This window comes from Balaenoptera physalus, assembly GCF_965194825.1.
Source record: "Balaenoptera physalus genome assembly, chromosome: 8".
Taxonomy (NCBI): Eukaryota; Metazoa; Chordata; class Mammalia; order Artiodactyla; family Balaenopteridae; genus Balaenoptera; species Balaenoptera physalus.
The window spans coordinates 49,649,496-49,662,812 of NC_138887.1; the positions used below are offsets into that span (position 1 = coordinate 49,649,496).

A 13,317-nucleotide genomic window follows, 5' to 3' on the forward strand; every position below is an offset into this window, starting at 1 on the left:
ATGTGGTTTCAGAGGGCTGAACTACAATCAATAAGTGTGTGTTGTCAGGAGGTAGATTTCGGCACAGTATAAAAAGAACTTCTGAAGAATTAGAACTATCTGTGATGAAAGTCCCTGTGGGGTGGTGAGCTCCTCTTAATTGGAGATATTCAAGCACAGGCTAAACTACTCCTTACTGGGAATGTTGGAAAAGAGGATTTACATATCTGACAGCAACAGAAGCAGATCCAGATTTTGCGAAGCCCAGAGTTTTCAGATTTGGGGAGCTCTTTTTAAGAACAAAGAATACAAAATTATGCATAAAAATCAGAGAGCCTTTGGAAGGCATTTTTATAAATGAGGAATCTTTGAAACTTAAGCTTCATTAGCTTTGTCGTAAATCCATGGCAAGGGAGTCAGTTGATATCAAATAAATGTGAGATTTGAATTTGTTTTTAAATAATAAATAATTTTTCTAAGTTTTAAAATAATCATTTTGCTAAGTATGGGACAGCATGGAGGGAGTAGAAAGAGAGAAGAAGTGAAATTAGATTCACCTGGGTTCCTAGCTGGCCTCTGTGTTTTCATAGCTGGGTAACCTTGGGCAAATGGCTTAACCTCTCTGAGCCTTAATTCCTTCTTCTGTAAAATGGAGGTGATGATCTCTATACTGTTTGGGAAAATCTAAATGAAAATGTATATAAAGCACTGGTATATCGAAGTTGTGTAATTAATGACAGCTAAATGGAAGGACTAATAAGATTTGAGGAGTCATAAGGAAGAGGTTTTAAAAATGCCATTTGGAGTTATCATCTGTCATTATCTGAAGATAATGAATGACATTGTTCCCCATCCCCCAATTTAAGGCATAAGCCAACAGTTCATGAAATGTTTCTAATATTCACATTAGGTTTATTTCAAACAATGCTTGCTGTGAACGGATTAGAAAAATCCCTCACAGAACTGACTGACCAAGATAAGCACCTTTGTCCTCCTTGCCCCTGCTTCACTCACACAAAGTTTGGGGTCAGAAGCAAGGACTAGGACATTTCTTGTCACCCCACTTCCAAGAACCAGGTTGGCCTAGCCCAAGTGTACTCAGATGGACCACATTATCTAGAGGGTAGTAACGTAGCAGGAGTTCCTGGGCATCACACAACTCTTGGTCACCATTTGTCTAGAAGACTCTTGCTGCTCTAAATGAGGTCCTTAGCCAGCAGCAATGGCATCGCCTGGAAGCTTGTTAGAAATGCAGAATCGCAGGCCTACCCTTGTATTTTAACAAGATCACCAGGGCATCTGATGCACGGCAAAGCTTGAGAAATGCTGATCGGATTACAATGTAATTGACTTTCCCACCTGGTGCCATGCAGTTGAGGTCCCCTCCTTTGGGCTCTAGGAACACATTTTCTTTTATGAGAAAGGTGAGGAGTGAGAGATCTGCCTGCTATTCCTTGAGAGAGGCCCCAGTCCATCTGATTCTCATTGACCTTTCATTCTTTGGATTCTTTTCCCTTCACGTAACTCATGAGGACACTTCAAATTTGAGATGGCAAGTTAAACTTATCAGAAGGTCCAGCCATCTTTCTCCGGCTACCACATTTCTTTCTAAGAGGTGGAAGAGAAAAGATGGGACCAGGGTTTGTCTCCCACTCCAGAGAGAGGCCTAGTCTCTCTAAACCACTTCTCTCATTCCCCTTTTCCTTTTCCTTCCCCTCTCCCTCCCTCTTCCCTTCTCCTCCTGTCTGCCCTTGTCTCCCCATCCCTCTGCTGTATTCCCTGGGCAAAATACACCAGGGGGCAAATTCTATGGGCATGACTCCTCTAACACTAGGAAGACCCAGGCCCAACCAGCACTGGGACTCATTCTTTGTATTTTTTTCTGTCTGATTGGTGTGTTCTGAATCCACCTTTCCTAGCTTTGGCTGTAGCCTTATAGAAAAGGGGAAACAGGATGAGAAACCTATTAGGCCTATATTACTTCTAAACCTCTAGCCTAGACAAAATGAGTCCTCCATCCATCCCAGCACAGCTTCCCAGGGGTGCGCTGGCATTTGGGAAGGCTTATCTAGTACCTAACGACATGGCTTTGCTAGCGTTGACTCTATGCATATATTAATAGTAAATACTTATTTAGCACTCTCTATGCTGCATATAAGCGCTTTATGTGTATCAACTCATTTAATCCCCCGGTAACCCTATAAAGTACGTACTATAGCTATTCTCATTTTATAGATGTGGAATCAGCGGCACTCAGAGGTGAAGTAATTTGCAAGGCTGCCCAGAAAATAAGTGGTAAAGCTGGGGTTCGAACCCAGGCCACTCCCACCAGAGACTTTACTCTTAACCTATCCGACACATTTCTTCAGGAACCCTGTGGGGAGGGGTGTGTGTCTGGTTTGGTTGTTCCCACTCCCCCAGCCCGTTACCATCCTAATGGTATTATCAGTCCCTACAGAGCTCCTTTGTCAAAGCCCAGCAACAGATTTTAAACCACAACATGTGTCTGACTGCGGTTGTTTGTTTAGTAGACCAACCAGATTTACAAATGAGAAAAGGAAGCATATCCTGGGCTCAGAAAGACTTCCCACAGCACTAGGAGTTAAAAAAAAAAAAAAAAAAAGGCCACATAAGATGATCAGATAATCCAATCAAAGTGAGACAAAGAGTTACTCTTTTCCTGAAGTGAATTTTCTAAGGGTAAGATTTTCAAAACCAATGAAATTTGTTTTCTGTTCTCAACCACAGTTCCTTGCTTTGGGTAAAGCAAGAATGCTGTTTACAAAGTACTTTCACAGATGTTTACCCTCTGATCTTTACAGCACCCCAAAGAGTTGAGTGTCTTGCCTAAAATAGCACATAAATTAAGTGGTAGAGTTTAGCCTGCAGCCTGCTCTCCTGATGCAGACAGCAGACCGCCATAGCCTCACTGCCTGCCCTCTGTTCTTCAGTGATTAGAGTGAAAAGAGTTGTGAGAACCTCATACTTTAGATCTGGAAATTTCTAGTCACCCAGAAATAGCAGCTAGCAAGCACTGAGGGCTTTATCATGCACCCAAAGAATGTCACATGGTATAATTCAGTTAATCCCCACAACAAATCAATGAGAAGCATGTTACTATAATCCCCATTTTGCAGATGAAGAAACAGAGGTGTGGAAGAGTTACATAACTTACTCAGACTCACCCTTCTAGGAAGTGGCAGAGCTTGTATCTAAACCCAGACATCTGATTCCAGAAGCTGTTCTTTAATCCACCAACCTCTCTGGCCTCTGCTGAAAAATTAAGATCGAATTATTCAACAGGGAGCCCAACAGTATCGGTGCTTAGAAGAATCTGTGAATAGAAAAGGGAAAGTATACAACATGTTTATGGTAAAGATAAATATTACAGTACTCTCATTATGTTAAATAATCATTAGAAGGTAAACAGAACTATCATCTGGGTGTCGGCATGGAATATTAATGATTAATACATTAAACTATATCAATATATATGATTTGAATACCTTCTCTGGGTAAGGGTCTATGTCAGGTAGTGTGGAAGCTCCAAAGACAACCAAGCCTGCCCCTGCCTTCATGAAGCCTACAGGGAAGCTAGAGAGACAGCAAGGCACCATCACACACAAAAGTTATACAACCCAGAAGGTAAAAGTAAGAGTTCAGTGCAGTCATTGAAGAAGGCAGGAGGTGATTAATGGCTAAATGAATTCTACAGTCAATAACTGCGATAGGAGTTCAAGGCAAGGAGCCATCCCTCCAAGCTGGGGTTGTAAAGGAAACCTTTGTCGAGGATACAGCTGGATCTGAAAGAATGCCTAATATCGGAATAGTTCTAGGGGAGGGGAAGGGCACTCCAGACGGGGGAACAGTGCGAGCATAGGTACGGAGGCAAGAAAATGCTGGCAGAGCACATGAGGTGAGGACAGTAAACACGAAGTCTGAGAGGACCTCACGTTATTTCAGGGCCAGCCTCTCACCCTCAGGGCTGCTGCTGTGTGGAGACCTCTGGGTAAAGTGCCCTGGTAGTAACCGGGATCTAACGATCCACCCGTGCCCTGCCTGCCACGGAGCACTTAGCAGCACATTCGTCCACAGGATGGGCAACTCCTTCCAACAAATCTTGTGCTCCTCCCACACCCCAGTGACTGCTATTGTCTCTCATGTGGATTCCTTCAGAAGTATCATCAACCCAGAAGTACAATCCAAGCGATGTCGGCTCTAAGTTTTTTGGAAAATTTAAAGCCAGCAAATGTCATCACACCTCCCATCCCTGCCATTGTCTTTGGAGACTTCCTGAAAGGTAAGTTCCTCCAATCACCCACACTTGCTGTCTTTGTGTCCCCAGACTGCTCTGGGCTTCTTACCCATGACCTATGCCCACTGCTCCACCAACACTTCCCAGAGTGCCCACTGGAATGTCATCGCCTGGCAACAACTCCTCAACATGCACCCACACTTCCCTCCCTACCTTTCCCTGCAGCTCCTCACAAACTCCACATGGTTAGGGTCAAGGTCTTTCTCACAACCCACTGCTACTGCTACTGCTACTGCTACTGCTACTGCTACTGCCTTCATGCAAAAAAAAATTTACCTATGCCTCCTATAGAATATAGCAGTGAGCAGTGGCCAAATAATTCGATTAATCCCCACAACAAACAAATAAAGCTATCTGCCTTCAGGTAGCTTCCATTCTTGGGAGACGGATGCTAGGGGAAAAAAAGCAAACATATGTAAAGTTAGATGGTGATAAATGCAATGTAGGAAATGAAGCAGAGGTGGAGAATAGGGACTTCCTATAGGAAAGGGCACAGGAGGAGATGAGGAAGGTGACAGTTAAGCAGAGATCAGAAGGAGATGAGGGAGGCCCCTGGGGGAAGAGCTTTCCAGGCATAGGAAAAAGCAAGTGCAAAGGCCCAGAGTTGGGGACAAGTTTGGTCATGCTGGGGACACGAAGAATCCGGTGTGGCTGGAGCAAGTAGTCAAATGGAAAGAGATGAAGCCAAAGAGAAAGGTAGGCAGGCCAGATAGTGAAGGCCAGGGTGTAAATATTGGCGTTACTCAGGGGGAAGTGGGAAGCCATGGGAGGGTTTTGAAGAGAATAACATAGATAAGAAATTCATTTAAAAAAATGAACCCAACTGCTGTATGAGGAATAGACAATGGAAGCAGGGAGATAGGTTCCAGGTCAATCTTCCATTCTTTTGAAGAAATTCTGCATCTTTAAGGGTCACACCATCCAGTTGTGGCAGCCTCCTCACTTGACCATCACGTTTATAGCTGTACTTCCTCCCCATCCTTCCCTGAAGACTTTAGCCCTTCTGTCACGGTCTTCTTCTCCATAAGACTTGCCATTGACTAGGGGAATTTAGCGTATACTTGGATGCTCCATTCAACTCACTGGCTTCTCAGTTCATTGCCTCCCTTGCCTCAAATGACCTTCACGTCATTTTCCCAATTAGCCACTCAGTCCCATGGCTAGGTTCTGATCTTATCATCACCTGGGATCCATCTGCTTCTGAAACCACAGAATAGCAGGTTCCATGCTCAAATCCCAGTCTCCTATCTTTGCAGTTTTCTTATTTACCCCTAGTTGAGCTGGTCCCAAATTCATGGAAAATACCAGTCCATCTGCTGTTTACTCCATCCTTCTACAGTCATTACGGCTATTTCGAACATTCTTTATACTCTGCAAACCATCTACCCTCCTATTTGCCCTGTCATTGACTTTGAAAATGAAACCCATCAAATTCCTGTCAACCTCTCCTCCACACCCATCTTTGCTTCTTCCTTCTAATCCCACAGAATGAGGCTATCACCTTCACCTTGTTCAACTTCTCAGTCTTTCCCACATTAGACATCTTGCTCCACAGCATTTCTTTCCAACTTGTCCTGGCTCTGGCTTCTTCCCTTCACTGTTTAAACTTGCTCACATCTCTCTTATCTTGGAAACACACACACACACAACAACTCTAAACACTCCCGCCAGCATACACCCCCTTCAGCCTCTTGCCTTATCTTTCTCTCCCTCTTGACAGCCAAGTTTATGGGGAAAATGTTCTACCCCTTTTTTTGTGTCCACTTCTTCACTTCCCATTTAATGTGGCTCCTACCTTACTCGAATCTCTCTGTCTACATTCACCAGATTCCCTCTCCAATCCTCATCTCTCTGAACCCAACCTACTGATCCACTACTTATGGATCCACAGGTAGGCCAAGTTCACACCTGGGATACTCTTCTCTCCACTACACTTCTACTCATCCTATTTGTTTCAGGAACTCTTCTGGCCTCAGGAAAGCCATTTCCAACACATTCCACCTTCCTATCCCCAAATTACTGGGTAAGATGCCCTACGTGCCGGCATAGCGTCTTTTGCTTAATCTTCATTTACATTATCACACTGTTTGGAAATTTCTTGTTCACTCGTGAGCCTCCTTTGCTAGACCATAATCACTTGAGGTCAAGGTCTATATCTATATCACAATTTCTCATATGTTCAATACATACTCTTTTTAATTAAATTTACAGAGAAAGTTGAATTATGAGTAACAGCATGTAGAATTTGGGTTTTCATCTTTGCACTCTAAAGAATAATTGAAAGTTGTCAATCAAAGGTGTGACTTGATCAAGGGGGTAGTTTTTAAGAGACTCTTTCACTTCCCTGTTCTGTTTACATTTATAAACCTTCTCATTTCATTGGGCCCTAGGAAAGCACTAGTCTACTGTATGCAAAACTGAACTGACTAGCAAAGGCTTTCTTTCCATTTTCCAAGATAGGGAGTAGAGGATGATACGCCAGATGGAGAAGGAGTGATGTTGGAGCTGAATTTGGGACATGTGTGGGACAATCAGGTAGAAATGTCAAGTGGGCAGTTGAATAACTGGGGTTGATGGTCAAGCAAGGTCTGAGCTGTGAACATGTCTTTTGGGCTCAGCAGAATATACATGGCAGTTGAAACATGAGAGAGTGTGCACTCACCAAGAGACAGCATGTGGAGCAAGAAGAGTAGAGGGTTGGCACGTGGAGCACCTGAGGAACAGACATTTGAAGGATGGACAATGGAAGAAGGATGGCGAAAGAAAGAAGACCATGAAGGAATGGTCAGATAAGAAAGAACCCCAGGAAGACCATATGGTGACCAAGGTCTGCACCCTGACCTTCAGCCCCTGTGTGCAAGTCCTTCAGCCTGTTCACTCCAGACTCTGAGCTGAAGATGTCTGTTCTTGCAGGCTTGATACTCCTGCACGTGGTCGCAACCCGGTTTTAATCAGTTTCTCACCACTTGACAGAAATAGTTGGCCAATTCCTACCATATTTACTCCACCAGCTATCCTAAACCATCACCCTTCCAAGGACTCTAATCATTCGCTACTCTCACTCTTTTTTTTTCAGTAACAGCATTATTGAGATATACCCATTCAATTCACCCATCTAAAGTGTATAATTCAATTTAAAAAACATGTATTCACAAACTTGTGCAACCATCACTAGAATCCATTTTAGAACATTTTCTCACTCCCAGGAGAAATACTGTACCCTTCAACCATCACCACACAAACCCTGTCCCCTAGCACTCCAGCCCTAAGCAACCACTGATCTATCTCTATAAATTTGCCTGTTCTGAACATTACATATAAATGGAACTACATAATATGTGTTTTTGTGTGACTGGCTTCTTGCACTTAGCATAATGTTTACAAAGTTCTTCCATGTCGTAGTAGGAATCAGAACTTGATTCCTTTTTATGAAGATATATATCTGAATAATACTCCATTGTGTGGGTATACTACAGTTTTAAATCCACTCATCCGTTGATAGACATTCGGGTGTTTCTACCTTCTGGCTATTGTGAATAATGCTGTTACGAACATTTGTGTATACGTTTTTGTGTGGATATATGTTTTATTTCTCTTAGGTATATACCTAAGTGTGGAATTGCTAGGTTATTTGATAACTTTCTGTTTAATCATTTGAGGAACTGCCAGACTATTTGTCAAAGTGACTACCCCATCTTAAATTCTCACCAATAGTGTAGGATATGAGGATTCCAATTCTCTACATCTTGCCAACCCTTGTTTTCTGTCTTTTTGATTTTAGACATTCTAGTATATATGAAGAGGTATTTCATTGTGACTTTGATTTCTCAGATGACTAATGATATGGGACATCTTTCATGTGTTTGTTGGCCATTTGCACATCTTCTTTGGAAGATACAAGTCCCTTATCAGATGTATGATTTTAAAATATTTTCTCCCATTCAGTGGGTTGCTTTTTCACTTTCTTGATGATGTTCTTTGAAGCACATTTTTAATTTCTATAAAGTCCAGTTTATTTAGTTTTTTTTTTTTTTTTGGTTGTTGTGCTTTTGGTGTCATATTTAAGAAATCATTATCTAATCCAAGGTCATGAAGATTACTCCTTTCTTCTGAGTTGTTTTACTGTCATATTTTGGTACTTAGGAACACCTGCTTCAAAATACTGAAGCACTGGGTTTGAGCCATGAGTTCTCATTTACCAGTTGTCTAACTTTAGGCAAACTGTATTTAACTTTTCTAAGCCTTGTTTCCTCTTCTGTGAAGTGGAATGAGTTAGTAAAAGCAACCTACTGCATAGGAAAGTTTTTAGGCACCAATGAGTTAGTGTTTGTCCAAGCTCCTAGCATAATGTCTGGCGCCTATAAGTGTTCTATAAATGTTAACTGTTAGAGACCACCAACTGTAGCTTCTCAATGTTTACTCACCTGCATCTTAAACATCTCTGTGTTTTTCCTTCACTTCTATATCAGAGCAAGGGTATAATTGACTTTCAAGTTATTTACTGTTAATACTATGTAATCACAATTGTATTGTTTAATGTACATTGTATTATCTAAAACTGTGATTAACACTTTCCAAGATCTAACTTTTGGGTGCATTCCTATATTTGTGTTATGCAGGATGTCACAGTATATTGATCATCTTAGCATTGCCATACAAGCTGTGTTTTTCACGAAATGTAATTATGGCAATTTTACATTGCATTATATAAATCAGAATGTATTACAACTATTAATTTGGATAATAACAACAGCCTATTTATACAGAATAGATGAAAAAGAAAAAAATCCACCAAAACATTTTGTTTCCATATAATTATAGAGTCTATTTATTTATGGAATAAAGGACCAGCTAACAGTATAATCTACACTAAAGCCATGATAGTTCTTCATGAACTTAGTTGGGAGTTATCCAAAGCTCTTCTGGGAGTTATTCTGAAAAGCAACTCCATTATCTTCTGACAGATCAGTAATGTGAACCATCATAAAAGGTGTTTCAAGAGTCTGGCTAGTGAACTTCATTTCCATTTTGCTCTGGATCAGTGGTTCTCAAACTTCAGTTGCATCAGAATTACTTGGAGGGTTTGTTAAAACACAGATGCTGGGACTCATCCCAGAGTGTCTGCTTTAGGAGTCATGGGGCAGGGCCTAAGAATCTCCAGTTCTATTAAGTACCCAGATGTTGCTGCTGCTGTTGGTTGAGGTCCACACTTTGAGAAACATTGTTCTAGTACACAGTTAACATGCATTGAAGATACCTAGTCTACATTTCTAAGTTGGCCAGCATCCAGGGAATTTCAGGGGTCTTCCAAATGTCATCAACTCTACTGAAGCTCTCTAGAGAACCCATGAAGCTCCAGACATCTCACAAACCCGTTGGACTTCTAGATAAAGATGTAAACATATGAAAAACCCGGAGGTGGGGGGATTACACTTCTTAAATTTCTAGGAAAGCTTCAGGCCCTTGGAGGCTCTGCTGACTTTTGAGTCCAGATCATAGGGTTATCCTGCAGCCTACCTAATTATATACTTGGTCCAGTTGATTTTGTTTTGACTTAATTCTCCCCAGCAGACCAGACCCTGTAATACTTTTAGCATCTCACCCCTGCCCAATTATGCCTTTCTAATATTACAGGTCTATTACATACACTCCTAAATTCACAGCCGTTTCAGTGAGTTTTATGATGATTATAATTTGCTTTCTGGTCCCTTTCATACCAACATTTTTGGCTGACTAGCAAGGTTTTCTTCCTTTCCCCTCCTTCAGTAGTTGGTTTTATTTTTTCTGCCAACAGTGGTAGGTGTGTGCTTGAGACTTGGGCAATTCCCTTGGTCATGCTTTGGAGTTGCGAGTACAGCCATCCCAATGAAAATTTGTGGGGCAAGTTTATCTTTTGTATGGATGCACAATGTGGAAAGGTATAAATCTGGGATCACCATTAACCATTATCTCTGCAACATGGAGAAGACAATGCCAACATCCAAAGAGAAGCAGAACCAAGAGAAGAGAACTTGATAATATTGTCTGAACCTGGATTAAGGCATGCCTGGTAACAGAAATACAAGTCCCTCTGAATTATTTGAGCTGACAAATTTCTATTTTAAGTAAGCTAGTTTAAGTTGGGTTTCTATCATTGCTAAAAAGTCCTGATTACATTGTTCCTGAAGTTAACTGCTCCATAGGGAAAAAACATCCCTGTATCTCGCCTCTATGCAATACTTCACTTCTGACCCTTCTGTTCACCAAATGTGCGTGGACTTTTCTCCCATACCAAGCAATGCTCTGATTCTCCAGACACCAGCTGGTGTCTTACAATTTAACTCAAATTCTGACACTATCTACCTGGAGTTAGCATCAGATCCCATAGATTATGGCTTCAGTCCCACAGGACTGTTCCTTAACCCCATGTCAGATGACAAACACAAGGCCAGGTTGTCACCCGGGCTTCTGACCTTCTGACTGGCTATAACACAGAGATTTCCATGACCCGCTCCTCAGGTTCAATTATTTCCTAGAATGGGCTGGCCACAGAACTCGGGGAAACACTTTACTTACCATTGCCTATTTTTACAAAAGATATTTCAAAGGCTACAGAAGAAGATCCTGATGCAAGAGATGCACAGGGTAAAGTACAGGGGAAGGGGGTTTAAAAGGCTCTTTACCTGGCCAAACTTTAGTCAGGCTCCCCTAAACTCTCTCTCCATCAAGGCCCATCCCTGTACTTCCTTAGAGAATCCAGTTTTAGCAAGAATCCAGCTAAATCAGTTTAGCAAGAATTCTCTACCCTTAATATCCCATTAAACTTCTCATCCCCGCCATCCCCCCAGGTGATATCTGATCAGCCTGGCTTGCCCTCAGCAAGAGTCCTGTTAAGTCATTTCAGCCAGACTCCCCCAGACTTGATGTCTCCTCTTAGTAATTTTCCATCTACCAATGCCCCGTCCCCAAACTTGCTCCTTGGTTATAAATCTACACTTGTTCTGGTTATATTATTTGGAATTAATTCCAGCTCTGTACTGGAATCTCTCTTTTCCTACTGAAATAGTTTGTTTTTTTTTTAACTTTTTGTTATTTATTTATTTAAAATTAATTTTTATTGGAGTATAGTTGATTTACAATATTGTGTTAGTTTCTGCTGTACAGCAAAGTGAATCAGTTATACGTATACATATATCCACTCTTTTTAAAATTCTTTTCCCATATAGGTCATTACATAGTATTGAGTAGAGTTTCCTGTGCTATAGAATGGGTCCTTATTAGTTAACTATTTTATATATAGTAGTATGATAAATTGGGAGACTGGGATTGACAAAGACATATGCAATAGTTTTTTGAATAAAATCTATTTTACTGCTTTAACTTACTGTCTGGTTCCGATTCTCTTTAACAGCACATGGAGCCCCCGTGGCCTGTCCAGGCAAACCACCTGCCCAGTACCTTCCATGTGTTCAGCATTCCAGAAGATCTGTGAACCCATTCTTTTGCATTTTTATGGAGGCTTCATTATAGAGGCATGATTGGTTAAATCTTCACCAGTAAATATCAATTCAAACTCATTTTTTCTGCCTCTTCAGAGGTGAGAGGGTAGGGACAAAAGTTACATGATTGATTCCACTAGTAACCATATCCCATCCTTGGGAGGGGATTTCTGAAAGTTACCCCATTTAAAAAATTTTCCTGACAAGAAAAATTCTCTTTTTAAAACACTGAAGTACAGCTGAGATATTGGGTTGGCGAAAAAGTTCATTTGGGTTTTTCTGTAAGATGGTACGGAAAAACCCGAATGAACATTTTGGCCAACCCAATACAATAGTATATAAGATACAAGTGTATAACATAGTGATTCAAAAATTTTAAAGCTTATAGTCCATTTATAGTTATTATAAAATATTGGCTATTTCCTGTGCTGTAGAATATATCCTTGCGGCTTATTTTATATATAATAGTTTGTATGTCTTAATCCTCTACCCCTATCTTGCCCCTCCCCCTACTGGTAACCCCCAGTTTGTTTCCTATATCTGTGAGTTTGTTTCTTTTTGTTATATTCACTAGTTTATTTTATTTTTTAGATTCCACATATAAGTGATATCATACACTATTTGTCTTCCTATGTCTGACTTATTTCACGTAGCATAATACCCTCCAAATCCATCCACGTTGTTGCAAATGGCTGAGTAGTATTCCATTGTATACATATATATTACTTCTTTATCCATTCACCTGCTGATGGACACTCAGGTTGTTTCCATATCTTGACAATTGTAAATAATGCTGCTATCAACACTGGGGTGCATGGATCATTTCAAATTAGTGTTTTTGTTTTCCTCAGATATATACCCAGGAGTGGAATTCCTAGATCATATGGTAGTTCTATTTTTAGTTTTTTGAGAAGCCTCCATATTGTTTTCCGTATCGGCTACACCAACTTACATTCCCATTAACGGTATATGAGGGTTTCCTTTTCTCCACACCCTTGCCAACATTTGTTATTTATATTCTTTTTGAAGATAGCCATTCTGACAGATGTGAGGTGATATCTCACTGTGATTTTAATTTGCATTGATGCATCCTCAACAGTGTTGAGGATCTTTTCATGTGCCTGTAGGCCATCTGAATGTCCTCTTTGGAAAAATGTCTATTCAGGTCTTCTGCCCATTTTTAAATTGGGTTTTTTTTTATGTTGAGTTGTATAAACTGTTTATGTATTTTGGATATTAACCCCTTATCGGTTATATCATTTGCAAATATTTTCTCCCATTCAGTAGGTTGTCTTTTCGTTTTGTCGATGGTCTCCTTTGTTGGGCAAAAGCTTTTAAAGTTTAATTAGGTCCTGTTTGTTTATTTTTGCTTTTTTCCCTTTGCCTTAGGAGATGGATCCAAAAAATAGTGCTGCGATTTATGTCAAAGAGTGTTCTGCCTTTGTTTTCCTCTAGGAGTTTGTGGTTTTCAGTCTTACATTTAGATATTTAATCTGTTTTATTTTTGTATATGGTGTGAGAAAATGTTCTAATTTAATTCTTTTA

At 40.7% G+C, this 13,317-nt stretch overlaps 1 protein-coding gene across 1 annotated transcript in view; it reads right to left on the reverse strand.

Annotated features, from left to right (window-relative positions):
• Window positions 1–76: 76 nt before the first annotated feature.
• The window catches only part of LOC309665899 (uncharacterized protein), a 561,943-nt gene continuing 548,702 nt past the window's right edge, over window positions 77–13,317 (reverse strand). The window contains exon 12 of the mRNA XM_082472769.1: window positions 77–3,252. Within this exon, the coding sequence (XP_082328895.1) occupies window positions 3,192–3,252 (61 nt within the window). The 3' untranslated portion in view covers window positions 77–3,191. The remainder of the gene's footprint in view (window positions 3,253–13,317) is intronic.